The following is a 15,103-nucleotide window of genomic DNA, read 5'->3' as shown; positions in this document are numbered from 1 at the left end:
TCCCGAAGGGAGAAAAGGTTGATTTGTTCCCAAAAACCCAAGAGAAAATTAAGTCTGGAAATAGATAAGGCCTTATGGGCTCATCTCTTTAAATAGATAATTTTTCCCTTTCCCTTCCATTTTCATTTTGTCAGTGGGTAGGGATGAAGTGTCACTTTCATGACAGTGCGACATTTGAAATGACGACCAAGTACTATGAAGTAGCAGGCATGTTCCGTATTGAAAGACAAATACTTACAGAGTATGAATATACGGGGTACGTTCAGTATGTTCAGTTGATGATTTAGATATTAGATGAAAAGAGATATAGCAAATAGAAGATAATAAAAGAAGATAATAATAGAGGATAATAAAATAAAAGAGGATAATAATAGAGAATAATAAAAGAGGGCGCCAAACAAGTTTTTAACGAAAAAGCAAGTTCAAACGAATAGAAGATAATTATTAATGAAATATTAAAGAAAATAGAATAAAATAATTGTTTGAAACTAAAATATCAAAGATGTGACGTTTGTAACGTTACAAGCTGTTTTGTAGATTTTGGGTTTCATATAAATACTAATGTTTTTGTTTCGCGATGCTGTGTCGTTTCAAATATTGTGCCATTTTTGATTCTCTTACTGTGTATTCTCTTACTTCCGCCTCAACATCACCAAAACCTGATAATTCTCTACCTAAATATTTGAATTTTCTATAAGGGCGAAGAAACATGTAACAATTCCACCTTCCATTGAGTACCTATCTAAAAACTTTTTATCTCTTTCAAGATGCAGAGTCTCTTTCAAAACTAAGGCATAGTGAAACAAAATCGATAAAATAATCTTTTGTGTTTATAGGTGGAATCATCTTAACGAATCGGAAAGATCTGGTATGGCAGTTCTTGATGTCACCATCCCAACTGGATACATTATACAGCAGCAAGATTTAGACGCTTACATTTTATCTTCAAGAGTGAGAAATTTACAACGAGCAAGATTTTTCGAAAGAAAAGTGTTGTTTTACTTTGATTATGTGAGTTACATAAAAACTTGGAAATTTGTATGAGATAATATCGAATTTTATTTTTACAGCTTGACTACCATGAAACCTGTATCAATTTTACTGTTGAAAGGTGGCATCCTGTGGCCAATATGTCAAGATATTTACCTATAAGGGTATACGATTATTATGCTCCAGGTATGTTAAACATTTCTTTTTCATAATTTAATTTAACATTGTAACTTCGGAATTATATTTTTCGTGCCCACTTTTATAATTCATATTTTCATTTACTTAAACTCATAACTTTGGTTATACTATGTGTAATTATAGTCGAATTGGTATTGAACATTAGAAGTTATGTGAGAAAAATATATTTTATTGTGCCCCTTTTGGAGTAACATCTGTTATGATAGAACAGTGAGCAAGTTAACTAATAAACCTTTTTTTAAGCTCAAGTCTGGTTTGTGTTATCAAGTAGCTGGAGGGCATTGAGATTTACGTGACAAGGGTGCCTATCTTCGAGGTTCGGAGCATGTTTAGAGATAATCTCTCTAACGGTATCAATCTCCAGGCCATTGTGGATGTTACTGTTTCTAATTTACCAACGATCATCAACGATATTCGTTTGTACCTTGTTCTGGAAACATTGAATGATCTGTATGTTAAGCCGGACTCAAACGACTCGTGTACTTGGCGAATAATCGTCACTTGCGTATACTGGCAATTCTGTGTGAGTGGGTTACTAGTACAATTATTGTACTATTTGTCAAATACTAATAATAATAATGTTAATACTACTATTAATTGTCAAAGAATTGTTCTAGTAACCCTCCCAAAAGACATAGTAAGTAACGCAAGTAACGATTATTCGCCAAGTACACGAGTCGTTTGAGCCCGGCTTTAATTTCATTAGCACATAACTTTAAGGAGGCTTAAGGATTTGATTTTGGAGTAGAAACTTATTATGTGTAGATAATTTGCAGTCACGTACAAGCCGCCAATACATTTTTTTCGATTTGGTTTCGTTCAGCTTGATTATCTTTGCTTTGGTCAAATTGTTGATCTGATCTAAAGAGTTTTACAGGTTATGCACTGCTTCATCATAATTATTTCCAACCTTGATTTAGTTCAAGGCCATATTTGTTATAAAATGTACAGAACTGCTCCAAGAACACTTAAGGCGGGTTCTCACTTATCAGTTTCGCTGACGCAGTCTAACTGATTCAGTGATACTGTACAAATAATGAACATGCGAACACATTTTCATTTTAAATGATCAGTACATTCATACTTTCAGTTAAAGTGAAAGCCAGGTCTACTTTTTATCATTTTTGACTGATTATGATCGCATAATATAATGAATAGAAACTGAAGCGTGAGAACATAAATTTTCGTGATTTGTTCAATGTGGTATGTTTCGAGAGCAATTTTTGAGACATTTTTTGCAGAATCTCTTGAAATTTGTCTTCGTTCTTAAGTGGTTTGTATATGAATCACAATCTTCCAAAGCTAATTCGTTCTATATAAGGTTTCTTACAACACGACGAAGAACCGTCATGTAACGATCGCGTTACTAGATAATTAACGTTCCATGGATTCCATGGGAAGGAAATAATACGTTCCATGATACTGCGCAGGACGGTGATCGTTACATGTACGGTTTCTAGTTGTGTTAGAACAAACCTTATGTCTCACTCGCACCCCATATATTTCTGCGAAATATCTAGGACCTGACCCACCATCTATAACGTTTTCTTTTCTTTTGATTCACTAGAATATTCTGTAAATTCATTTACTAATTAATGTAAACATATTTATTTCTCGAACAGCTGGTCTCAATTTTTTTAACCATTTTCATTACCACTATGTAAAATGTTTGGACTAACTGCGGACTGAATGAAGCAAAACATGAAAGGTGTGAATGCAAATGTCGCTTTTTATTTTTCATTATTAATGAATCAGTCAGACTGCGTCAGCGAAACTGAAAAGTGAGAACCATTTTACATTGTGAATGTCAGCTCTAATCTGTCAAATCAGACTATGCTTTCTACTGCTTGATTCTGAAGCATCTCTCTGATGTGTATGATTCTAGGAGTAGGAGGTTACTCTTCTTGTAGACATAGTGTAGTTTATGTATATTCATTTATGCAATACTTTGACAAATTGTTGGGCCACGTCCAGGAAGACGGTGGTGCAAACTGTTTTTCCTTCCAATGCCATGTTTATTATGTTAGTGATCCGGTGCACTTGGTCAATGGTATAATGGACTTTCTCTAAATCAAAATTGGTGTGATGGAATTAAATTTCTTTACTCAATTATTGGCTTCAGTCTTTGTAGAACCATTTTTCATAAAGCTTTGAAATCACAGGTAGGAGTGATGTAGGTCTATAATATGACGATACATTCAGAGGTGGTTTACCAGATGTATGTATCACAAATTTTACACAACTTCGGAACATTTATACATATACTACATTTTTTATGAGGCATTGAAAATATGCGTTAATTTTATAAGTTTTTTCTGTAATTGCTTTTAAATCGCACTGCTACCGACATTCAATATCTTCTTCTTCTTCTTCCTCTTTATAAGCAATTCTGCTTGTTCATTGGCGGATTGATACCTCTATGGAAGGTTGTCACTCCATCTTTTGCGCGGTCGGCCGATACTTCTTCTGCCGATTGGTGATTTATCTCGTGCTATTTTGACCACACGTGTCTCCCCCATTCTGGTTATATGGTTGTTCCATTCTTTTTTTCTATTTAGTGTCCATTCGTTTATACACTGTACGTTACATTGTCTTCTAATATCTTCGCTCCTCTTTCGTTCTCTCAGTGTATTTCCTGTAATTCTTCTCAGTACTCTCATCTCTGCCGTTTCCAGTAGTCTTTGTGTTGTGGCTGTATCGGGTCTTGTTTCTGATGCATATGTCATTATTGGTCTTACACTGGCTTTATAAATTCTTGACTTCATCTCAGTGTTAATATGTCGGTTTCGCCATATAGTGTTATTAAGGCATCCTGCCAATCTGTTTGCTTTTTGTACTTGATTTCTCACTTCTTTGTCTAGGTCTCCGTAACTTGACAATGTAATTCCAAGGTATTTTACTTCCATTACTTGTTCAATACTGATACCATCAATTTCTATTTTGCATCTGATTGGTTCTTTACTGATTACTAAAGTTTTAGTTTTTTGAGATGAAATTGTCATATTGAATTCTTTTGCTCTTATGTTAAATCTGTGGACTAATCTTTGCAGACTATCTTCATCTTGGGCTATCAATATTGCGTCGTCTGCGTAGCAGAGTATCTTTACATTCAATATGGATTCATATTATTTTTAATTTCTATTTCAAGTTCTTTAGGAGTAATATTGCTGATTTATACCATTTCGTTATTCGTTTCAATTTGTTCTTGAAGTTCTTCCTAATCAGGTGATAGATACATAATTATATTCTTTTATGATCTGCAAATATTGGCGCTTTTTATTCATACTGCGCTCTCAGGTGCTATTGCTATTAGTTTCTATGTGGCATTTGTCAAAATAGTTCTATCTGGACTGTTTCTAGTAATGTGCAGTTCCATCATCAATGATTTCTTTTGGTTAATTATTAACTTTAGTTTTTTGGGCAATGGTACCTATTCATTGATCTTGAGAAAGCATTAATTTGATAGAGTTTCTCTAGAGATCCCTCAATAGGAAAGGAGTTCCCGGTGAATATGTGAAGATTATGCGAGACATCTATGAGGGGGTAATAAACCTAATGTTAATGGGAGAGACTGGTAAATTCCATGTGAAAGTAGAATTGCACCTAGTGCAATCAGATAATGATAGTGTTGGATCAGATAAAACGAAAACTACAAGGTAACGTGCTCTGGTGCTTAGTGTCTGCCAATGTTGTAGTGTTAGTAGGAAATATTGAAAGAGGTTTAGTACAAAAACTGGAACAGTGGAGACACTATCTTAACGAAAAACGTTTAAAACTTAGTAGGACAAAAACTCAGTATATGAAATGTTTATTTAAAGATGGAGTTACTACAAATAAAATGATGACCTTTGGCTGGGGAAATGATTGTGAAAAGTGATAGTTTTAAGTACCTATGATAGGTATTACATTGTAACTACTATATCTATACATTTATTTTTCAGAACGATTCAACGAAACTATCTTCGATGCCTTATCATCCTACGTCCTGGATATATGTCAAGTCTGCGGTAGCAGTCAATGTCCATATTGTGACATTTACAACGCGGCAACGTTTGTATATGTATCACAAGTTCTTGTAGCCCTTGCTATGTTACTGACAATAAGGAATCTCATTTAAATCCAAAATTTATTTGTAAAGTTGTATATAGTTTTGTTTGAACTTTGTGTAGTATAAAAGGATAGTGCCTATGTAAAAAGATCTGAAGATATTGTGAGTTGAGCTAGGTTTAAAAACCTAAAACGCTCTCTGTAGGAGTATAGTCATTAAAAAATAAAATAACATACAGACTAAGCCAAATAAAACATACGCAATTAATACAGTGTATCGGAACTACATACATTTGATAAAGTCGACCAATATAAAAGCAACATATAAAGCAAAAGTCGACACATATAAATCATAGCAACATAAAATCGGCATGTATTAAAATATCGTTCAACCACTATCTCCTTTTATGAGCGAGCCGCTATATACGACATGCTACCGGTTATTTTCGGCTGAGCTCAGTCGTAAAAGGAGACAGGTAGTTGAATGATATTTTATACATGCCGTGTGTCGAACTTTTATATTGGTCGATTATTTCAAATGTAGTTCAGATGCACTGTATTAATTGCATATGTCCCGTTTTTATTTGGTTTATTCTGTATACAGAATGCGTTACATTATTATTGTCTAGTAACTTTTTTTCAGTTCACTTAAAGTACAGAAAACAAATACAATAAGTTAATTCCTGTATAATTTGTAAATCAGTTAGAACAAATTAGTTTTAATGAAGTTCATGTACCGTTTTTGATCTAACATTAGCCACTAAAATAGAATAAAATAAAAATAAGATATTTGTCAATTATTTAGAATGTTTGGATCTGTTATATTTCATTACGTATTGTAATACATGTCTTATTTTTTAATGACTATAGAATTTATGAAATAAGATCAAATAATTCAAAAGTTTTCAGGGCTTCTAAATATTTTATTTCGTAATACATTTTATGTCTTTCAAACTCGTAAGTATTTGGAACAAAAATAATTCATATTTTTATATTGTTTTTCATATTTTTTAAATTGTGTTTAGTAATATGTTGTTATGTATAGACATACTATTAGTTTAGTTGCTACAGCAAAATATATTGACTGCATTTAATTTACAAGAATGTCCAACGCGATTACATTTTTGTCGTGCCATATATTGATATGTCAATTTTGGTATGGGGCAAGGATATCGAATGATCAACACGTTAAGCAAATTTGAAACAATATAAATAAACATTAGATATTGACGAACTATACTATTATAAATAAATATTTAACTTGTTACCGTCCGTATATTGGGACCGTGCAAGTTCGGCAAAGCGACCTCTATTTCTACGCTCTGTACTTTTATTCGCAGTTTTAATTATATTGGCCAATTATATTAGTCCTGGTTGCTGGATAATTGTCAAGGCCACAGTCCAAAAAAATAATAAGAAAAAATAAGATGCAGGTTATGTTATGCAAACGTAAACAATTGTATGTAGTAAATAAAATTAGTTATTAAAATGCAGTACTGCAAGCAAAATACAATTAATTAAATTTACCTTTATATAATAATTGCATATCATATCAATATTGTGGAGCAATATATAATTTTTCTGCTTCAATGACAGAAGGTATGAAATATACGTCAATTTGACAATTTCAATTGACGATATGAATTATTTAAGATAGTTGCAATATTTCTCCGCGACTCGCGCACGGTCGTTTCTCGTTTCCCTTCCAAGTACTTGCACACCGCGAATACCTGCTAACTTGGATTTTCCGGTAGATAACATTCCAAAGGCCGATTTACGACTGATGTTTTAAGGGACCACTTTCAACTACATAGAGAAGAGTCAACCAAACTTAGTATTTTGATAAACGTGGTCGAAAGATTTTCTGGCCTGTTCTGTTTTCGATCTTATTTATAGATCAGGATTTAGTCTGTTATCGATCCAACATCCCAGGTACTTATCTATTGACCTGTTCTAAAATGTGCCCAAAATGTAAATATTAGTGAGTAAAAAATTTTGAAGATTTCTTGTTAAGTTTCAATCTGAACTGCTTACCATTCTTGTACGCTGTAATAAAATTTATGTAAATGATAGAAACGTATTTTTTATTTGTGTTAACAAATATTTTTGTAAAACTTTGTCAAATGTTTGGCTAAGGTCCACAAATATTATTATGCATGTATTTAAAAGATCTTTTTGTAACTTTTTGTAAAAATATGCAATATTTTTGTTCCAGAATGTTTTGCTATATTTAGTTGAAAATTCCGCCCGACAAAAAATCAAAATGAAATTCAAAACTTAGATTTACTTAATATGGTATACAGACTATACTTTACTTAAAAACGTTTTTACATTTAATAGAAAACATAAAGAAATATTTTTGAGGAATCCCCTGAAACCTTTGTTGTAGACATAATGTTGTTGAACTTAAACTGAAAATTTTAATACTTTTTTTTATAATTAAGTGTGTGAATGTTATTAGGTTAAAACTTCAGTGAAAATCTTGTGGACGATTTTTTAAGCATTTGGAACCTTCTTATGGTCCATGAGATTTCATGCAGCTCTACAAAATCTCTACTATGTGTAAGAATCGTCTTTAATATAGATTTTTTAAGAACACATTTCGCATCATATCATACCTAAGATATAAGATATAGTTTGTTTTTTTTTTTAAAGTTTGATAAAAACTTTCAATTTACGATGTTTCATTATTAGGGTACTTTTACTTAACTTTGTGTTCATTATTCTACGCAAAACTTTCAATTATCGTATTAGTACAAATAAATTTGCAGCATCTACACCGCTCTCTGTATGTTTAGACATATAGTGCACTAGATACTCGCTAATAGACTAACTTTGTCGACTCATTCAGTAAGTGATATATTGTTATTATTTTAAGGAATTAATATTGTTGTCGAGCTCTTCTCTAGAGTAATAATTGGAACTTAATTGGAATTCAATTAAAGAACAAATCTTTTTTCTCGAGAAACGACCAAAAATTTGACACGATTTTTTAATTGACAAAGTATAAACTCGTATTACACACACCCCATATCACATTTAGTGTTGGAGCGTGGAATTGACATTGTGTTTATCCACAATAGCATATTTTGAGTTCTATTCAATAACAATACAGTATGGTCTAAGAGCTAGCAACGTTTTCGAGAAACTATTTTAAGACAGTTGATTCTTTCATATATTGTTCCCTATACTTCCTCGAACACCGTACCGGCCATCTGGCTGCTGATACAGGTTGCGATCATTACTGCGCAGCACACCTGTACAGGTATATACAAAATCAGGGTGATTGATTAGTGTGATAAAGCTTAGTAGATCCGCTATAGTAATAGATAGCAATAAAAGTTAATAACAAAACTTGTAGCCAACTTTGAGCTTCACATTACAAAATTAGTTAGAATGTTACAGGGTGTTCGATATCATAGTGGCAGACCAAACTTATGTTTTTTTTTAAATGGAGCACCCTATATTTTATTTTATATTCGAAATCCTGTTAACTTCTCCATCACAAAAATATAAAGGTTTGTTATGTTATACAGGGTATTTACAAAGTTATAACCAATGTTCTACGAAAATCGTATTAAGTTCAGTTCCCTGTATAAATAAAAATAAGCACAACAGCAATGGTTTATTGGTGCCATATTTTTTTGTTGATTGTCAAAATTTATAAAAATTGTTGATATTGCTAATTTTATTTATATCGAATACAGGATGAGTCAAAACGAAAGTACATTATTTTCTCAGTAATTTTAAATAGAACACCTTAATTAATAATTTGCTCTGAAAAATGAAAATATCTCGAAAACTAACAAATTTAGGCATAGGGAATATTATACAAAAATTAAAGTACGGTAATGATACTTTTCGATGGTGATATAAAATACAGGGGGTTCCATTTAAAATTTCTGAGAAAAGAATGTACTTGCGTTTTGACTCACCCTGTATTCGATATAAGGAAAATTAGCAATATCAACCATTTTTATAAATTTTGACAATCAACAAAAAATATAGCACCAATAAACCATTGCTGTTGTGGTTATTTTTATTTATACAAGGAGCTGAACTTGTTACGTTTTTCATAAAAAAATGGTTATAACTTTGTAAAAGCCCTATATAACATAACAAACCTTTATATTTGTGTGATGGGAAAGTTAAGAGAATTTCGAATATAAAATAAAATATAGGGTTTTCCATTTAAATAAACATAAGTTTGGTTTGCCACTAATTCGTAACTAATTTCGTAATGTAAAGCTGAAAGTTGGCTAAAATTGTTATTATCAAGTTTTATTGCTATCTATTACTATAGCGGATCTACTGAGCTTTATCACACTCATCAATCATCCTGTATATTGAATTTAAATTATTTTAGGACGAAACATTTTTTGTCATTACTTTTTAAACCACAAAAATGTCAGGCAATTATAGTTCATATTTCTAATAATGTTTAAAAAGTAATGACAAAATAATTTTTCGTCTTACAATAATTTTAAATTCGACATGTTTACCTGTACAAATGTGCTGCGCAATAATGAACGCAACCTGTATCAGCAGCCAGATGGCCGGTACGGTGTTCGAGGAAGCATAGGGAATAATATATTAAAGAACCAGTTGTCTTAAAATATTTTTTTTCGACGTTGAGCTCTTGGTCCAGTAGTAAACTATTTGATTGATCGATTTGATTGATTGTAAATCCGCGATAACTGCCTAGTTGAGGTTGATGCAACGCGAATAATCAATTATCTGATAATCTGAGAAATAAGAATTATTTTTTCATCGTATTGCCGAACTCCTCTGCCAAGCGAAAAGATCGAAAACTCGCAGTGGCGTATCTGCGAGGGGTTATTTAATGTTATCTGCTATTCAGATACACTTGGGTTACTGTTTTGCTGGAACTGTTTGCTGAAGTAATGTCGAAAAGGGTCATTTTAAAATTTTCGCAATAACGCTTCTAATTGGAGTTTGCTGTACATATTTTCCATTGTTGAATAGAAAACAAATCATGAACAAGCCATGGAGACAAAAACAGATGAGCTTAAGACGAAGCTATATATAAAACTATTGTTAAGCTCATTATGGCATCGACCATGCGAAGACACGGTTGAAAAGAAGTAAAACAAATTATATATCAAATAATAGAGATGAGTGTTCTCTTCTCTTTTTCTTTTAGTTCCTTCTCCTATGGAAGGTTGGCTATCATCACAGCTATCCGTACCTTATCGGCAGTTGCTCTGAAAATATCTACCGAGATGCAACTACACCACTCTCTTGGGTTTTTCAGCCAGGAAATTATTCGTCTTCCTATAAATATTTCAGTTTTCTTGTTTTGATGTTATTTATGATTTCGCAATCCTTTTCTAGCGTTCTTAGCACTTCTACATTTGTAACTTGTTGGATCCATGGTATTTTTAAAATCCTTCTATAGCATCACATCTTAAATGCTTCCAAGTTCTTTATATTCCCCACTTTTAGTATCCAGCTTTCCATTCCATACAAGGTCGAGAACATGTAGCTTCTTAAGGCTCTTATCCTCAGCTCCAGAAGAAGGTCTTGATTAACAAACATTTCTTCTCTACCTTGGTCATTGATTTCATTCACCCAAGTTCACAGATATTTGTAGTTATTCACTCTTTCTACTTGGTTTTCCTCGATATCTGACCTTCCTGCTGATGAGGGCATAGAGAGAGGTTAATGAAAAATATAAATAAATGGATTAAATGGAGAAAATGGAATATTGGTCTCATTTTAAGAACTGGGTGTGATGAGTATTTTTAGAGGATAAAAAAGTCATATTTAAAGAAAAATGAAATATATGCAGGGCCGCCGAGAGGGATGAGCGGGCCCCGGTAAAAAGTGAAGGGCGGGCCCCGGTATAAAGTGAAGAGCGGGCTCCGGTAAAAAGTGAAGGTTTTTTATAGAAATGAAATTATTAATAATAAATAATAAGAAACATTTCAAATATAAATTTTATGAAATTTTGATTATATATTTATAATAGTGAAAATATTTATATTACAGATGCTTTTCGAGTTTTCTGATTGGCAAAAATGTCTCTAATTTTTGAAAAATCTCATGTTTTTGCCAAATCATTCTCAATTCACAAAATTGATAAGCAGCTAACCGATTATGTTTCATTGTAGCTATCATTACCTCATAGATTTTTTTATGCGAAAAAGAAAACTAAAGGATCTTTCTGCTTCTGTGACTGTCACCGGTAATATGCAAAATATTTTTAACGCAATAACGATTCAAATTTAGATGTTTAATTTTAATTGGAGAAAGTTGGGATTCACCAATATTATCCTTGTATATCGCTCTCAAATAAAAAAATTTCTTTATCAATTCTTCACTGATGTCTTCTTTATAAAACTCGTGCAATACATATATCAATTTTTTTCTTAATATTGTCGTCATCTTCATCTCGGAATATTCATAAAGTGTTAAATAGCGAATGAATTTTATTTTCCGCATTAAATCTTCTGGTTAAATTGCTTATTATATGACAATATTAAATATTTCTCAGCGAAATATTGCGTCGGGCTCAAAATTATCAGTCACATCACTACTAGGCCCAGGCAACTCATCAAAAAATCTCCCAAGCTTTTTGCGTCGTTTTTCTTTATTTGATGTAGAATAAAAATATGCTTTATTGTCACTGAAAATTATACAATTTTATGGACAAAACTTAACATAGAGTCAGAGTAATTTAAACTCTTAATTTATTCCATAATTGCTGCTAACTAATTTAGATTCTTCAACATAGATTCTTCTGATTTTTTGTAAATCTTCTAGAAGCCCTGATATATTTTTAATCTCCATATCCATACCATAGTTTTATCTGACTGCACTGTAGTATTTGACTCCTGTGATTTATTGCTTTTAAAATTTTAAACAAAATCGAATAAAGGTCATAATATTAAATATAGCCGAGTATTAATTAAACGCATTATGGGCATAAAGTGAAGAGCAAAAAAACGGGAAAAATTACGTCTTTGGTCTGGTCGACGCCGGGCTCCTTACATCACCGGGCCCCGGTAAAATGTACCGGCTGTACCGCCCTCTCGGCGGCCCTGAATATATGGATCGATAACAGTCGGCCACGAAGATATTGATTACTTGTTAGTTGTAATTTAACAATATACTTAACTATGATAGGTACACAAGTTAGTCTATTATTTATACAGATGCTGTTTTAGTCTCAAAAAATACCGTCCATTAGCCATTACCACTAACGTAGTTAGTGCTTTAGGAGTAGTAAAAAATTTAATATATCATAAATTAAATTATAATACGAACTTGTTGTGGATTGGATGTCGATAACGACCAGTGAAAAGGGAACAATGTTGTAGATTTTTTTTATATACAATTGTGAATGAAATAGAATATCTACAGGGTTTGATTTTGAGATTAGTTTTTAGTCTTTTGTATTTTCAACTATTTGTATAGCTATATAACACAAGTCTATAACTTTTTGTTCACTTTTGCTTCAAGTATGTAAAGATTTAAGTTTTCATTATTTTTCTTGTTACAATCTTATTCATCACCTCCTCATTACCAAATAATTGATCCTCGATTTTTTATAAGTTGAGAAATTTTTTTACTAATTAAGCTAGTTTTTATCTATTCTGCGATATTTTTGCTTTATTCTTATTTGAGAATTGTTCACATTATATTTTTCATTATTTCTTTACTTTTATTAAAATAACTTAATTAAATGTGATATGATATTCTACTTCATTTCAGATATATGTATTTATATTTTATATTCTCTTTTTATAAACATGTAATAATCCTTTTGTTTATTTCCGGTTGTGTTTGCAAGACATCCATGTGTATTTTTTGTTTTTTATATTCCTTTAGTTTATATAAGTATACCTACAAGTTTAAGCTTCATTCTTGTTGTATTATTTGACAAAAAATTACTTGCCTCTTGCGTGTTTGGTAAATTATAAGTTTATAATTTATAAAAGTTACTTAAAAGAATTAGATTTTGCAAGAAATATTTTTGAAATGATATTGTTAGATTGAAGATGACATGATCGAAATAATTATTGGGTAATACCATGATTTATATCAATAATTAATGTTGAATGAAGCTTGACAAACACAAAATAGTTGTTTTTATACTTGCACTAAAGTAATTAGTTTAGAACAAAGATAGAGAAGACTTGAATATTATGTTTATTTAGAACTTTGTCCTGACGCTTAAATATAATCAATATTAGTTTATAAATCTGATTGGACTAGCAGTTGGTATAACTGTTATTGAATTTGAATCTTAGGTTGTAATTATTTTTTGGCAGTTATTTTATTTTGTACACAACTAGCTGTTGGCAGTGAGAAGAAACGACCCCTAGAAGATATATCTAATAATACTACTTATTGCTCTTGTAATAATTTATATTAGAGATTATATAAATTCAGAAAATATTTGTACATGGTGTTGATTTTTTTAATAAATTCTTGAAATTTGTTTTTATAATATTCTTGTAAAAACCCAAAAAAATATTGTCTCATAAGTCTAAGCAGATTGTAATGGACGCAGACGATGTAAACTTGATGGGACAAGCCGCAAGAGACATCACAGAACATTATGTAGAGCTTGAGGAAAATACGAAAGAAATAGGGAAATAATATAACCGTTCACTCAGATAAAACTAAATCCCTAATATAAGCAAGGACACTTGCAGTGGCGTGCTGGCCATATAAATGAATCGGTGCAATCACCGAGAGGCCGCCTCCTCTTGAGGCCGGTCAAATAAGCTTTTTTTCACAAAAAATTTTAGATGTGACAAAAAATTTTGTTTTAATTTCTAATCGAATGATATTAACGAAACATTTCAAAAATATTTTATTTCCGTACATAGTGTTCGAACCATTTGAATAATATTGCATTAATTCCAGTTTTCTGTTTTATACACACCCTGTATTTCAAAACGGTTAAAATTAAAACATTCAATTGAGTCATGAGTAATAATATAAACACATACTTTAACAAAATTAGACTCAACAATTGTATATAATATTTTGTTTAGATGTGTTTCTGGGAAAAGTTCATTAAGATTTTTGGATGATTTCGGTTTTGCTGAGTGGACAGGACCATACGATGATTCGCGGTTATCTTGAAATTAGCGAGGGATAGATGATAGATCCATTAAAAATATTATATTTGACGAAAGCACAGAGAGCATATATTGCACATAGATTAAATCAAGAAATTAGTATAGAATATGTAAGATTAATCATTGAAATTCAACAAGCTGTTTAAATACGATTAAGTTATAAAAAAATAACAGGAATTCCAAGTGTAAGAAGAGTAAAAGTTGTTAGGTATGTACATTTTATAACTTATAAATAATATTAATATTTGATAGATTTTTAACTGTTCATTAGCGCTTACTAATGAATCTTTTACAAATAACTATAATAATTTTAAAACGTTTTTATATTACATAGTTATTAATGAGATGGGCGCACACTTTCTCCTTCAATGCTATTTCATTGCATTCATTTTTTTCGACTGAGAAAACGTGAAAGTGTTTTTGAAAAATTTTAAACGCAGAAAGCTTACGTTAGAGGGCCGAAAATCAATGAAAACTTCTATTATGTTTATTTTAATAAGTTACAGGGGTGAAAAAGAGAGAAAATTAAATTGAGTGTGATTTTTAATTTCAAATATCTCATTCAAAAGAAACTTTTTTTATTCTAAGGGACTTTCGGGGCTCGTTAATAACGTAATCTTTCATTCTGCGTTTAAATTTTTTAAAAATATTTATTAGTTTTTTCAGGGTTCGAAAAAATGAATGCATTTAAATAACATTGAAGCCGAAGGTTTGCGCCTATCCACTTAATAAAAAAACAGTTTTATGAAAAT

At 31.3% G+C, this 15,103-nt stretch overlaps 1 protein-coding gene across 1 annotated transcript in view; it reads left to right on the top strand.

Annotated features, from left to right (window-relative positions):
• Positions 1-13,702, top strand: part of LOC126880402 (alpha-2-macroglobulin) — a 175,645-nt gene extending 161,943 nt beyond the window's left edge. The window contains exons 21-23 of the mRNA XM_050644239.1: positions 837-1,011; positions 1,071-1,176; positions 5,130-13,702. Coding sequence (XP_050500196.1) covers positions 837-1,011; positions 1,071-1,176; positions 5,130-5,305 — 457 coding nt within the window. The 3' untranslated portion in view covers positions 5,306-13,702. The remainder of the gene's footprint in view (positions 1-836; positions 1,012-1,070; positions 1,177-5,129) is intronic.
• The last annotated feature ends 1,401 nt before the right edge of the window (positions 13,703-15,103 follow it).

Source organism: Diabrotica virgifera, chromosome 2, assembly GCF_917563875.1.
Source record: "Diabrotica virgifera virgifera chromosome 2, PGI_DIABVI_V3a".
Taxonomy (NCBI): Eukaryota; Metazoa; Arthropoda; class Insecta; order Coleoptera; family Chrysomelidae; genus Diabrotica; species Diabrotica virgifera.
This window is presented reverse-complemented; position numbering and strand designations above follow the sequence as displayed.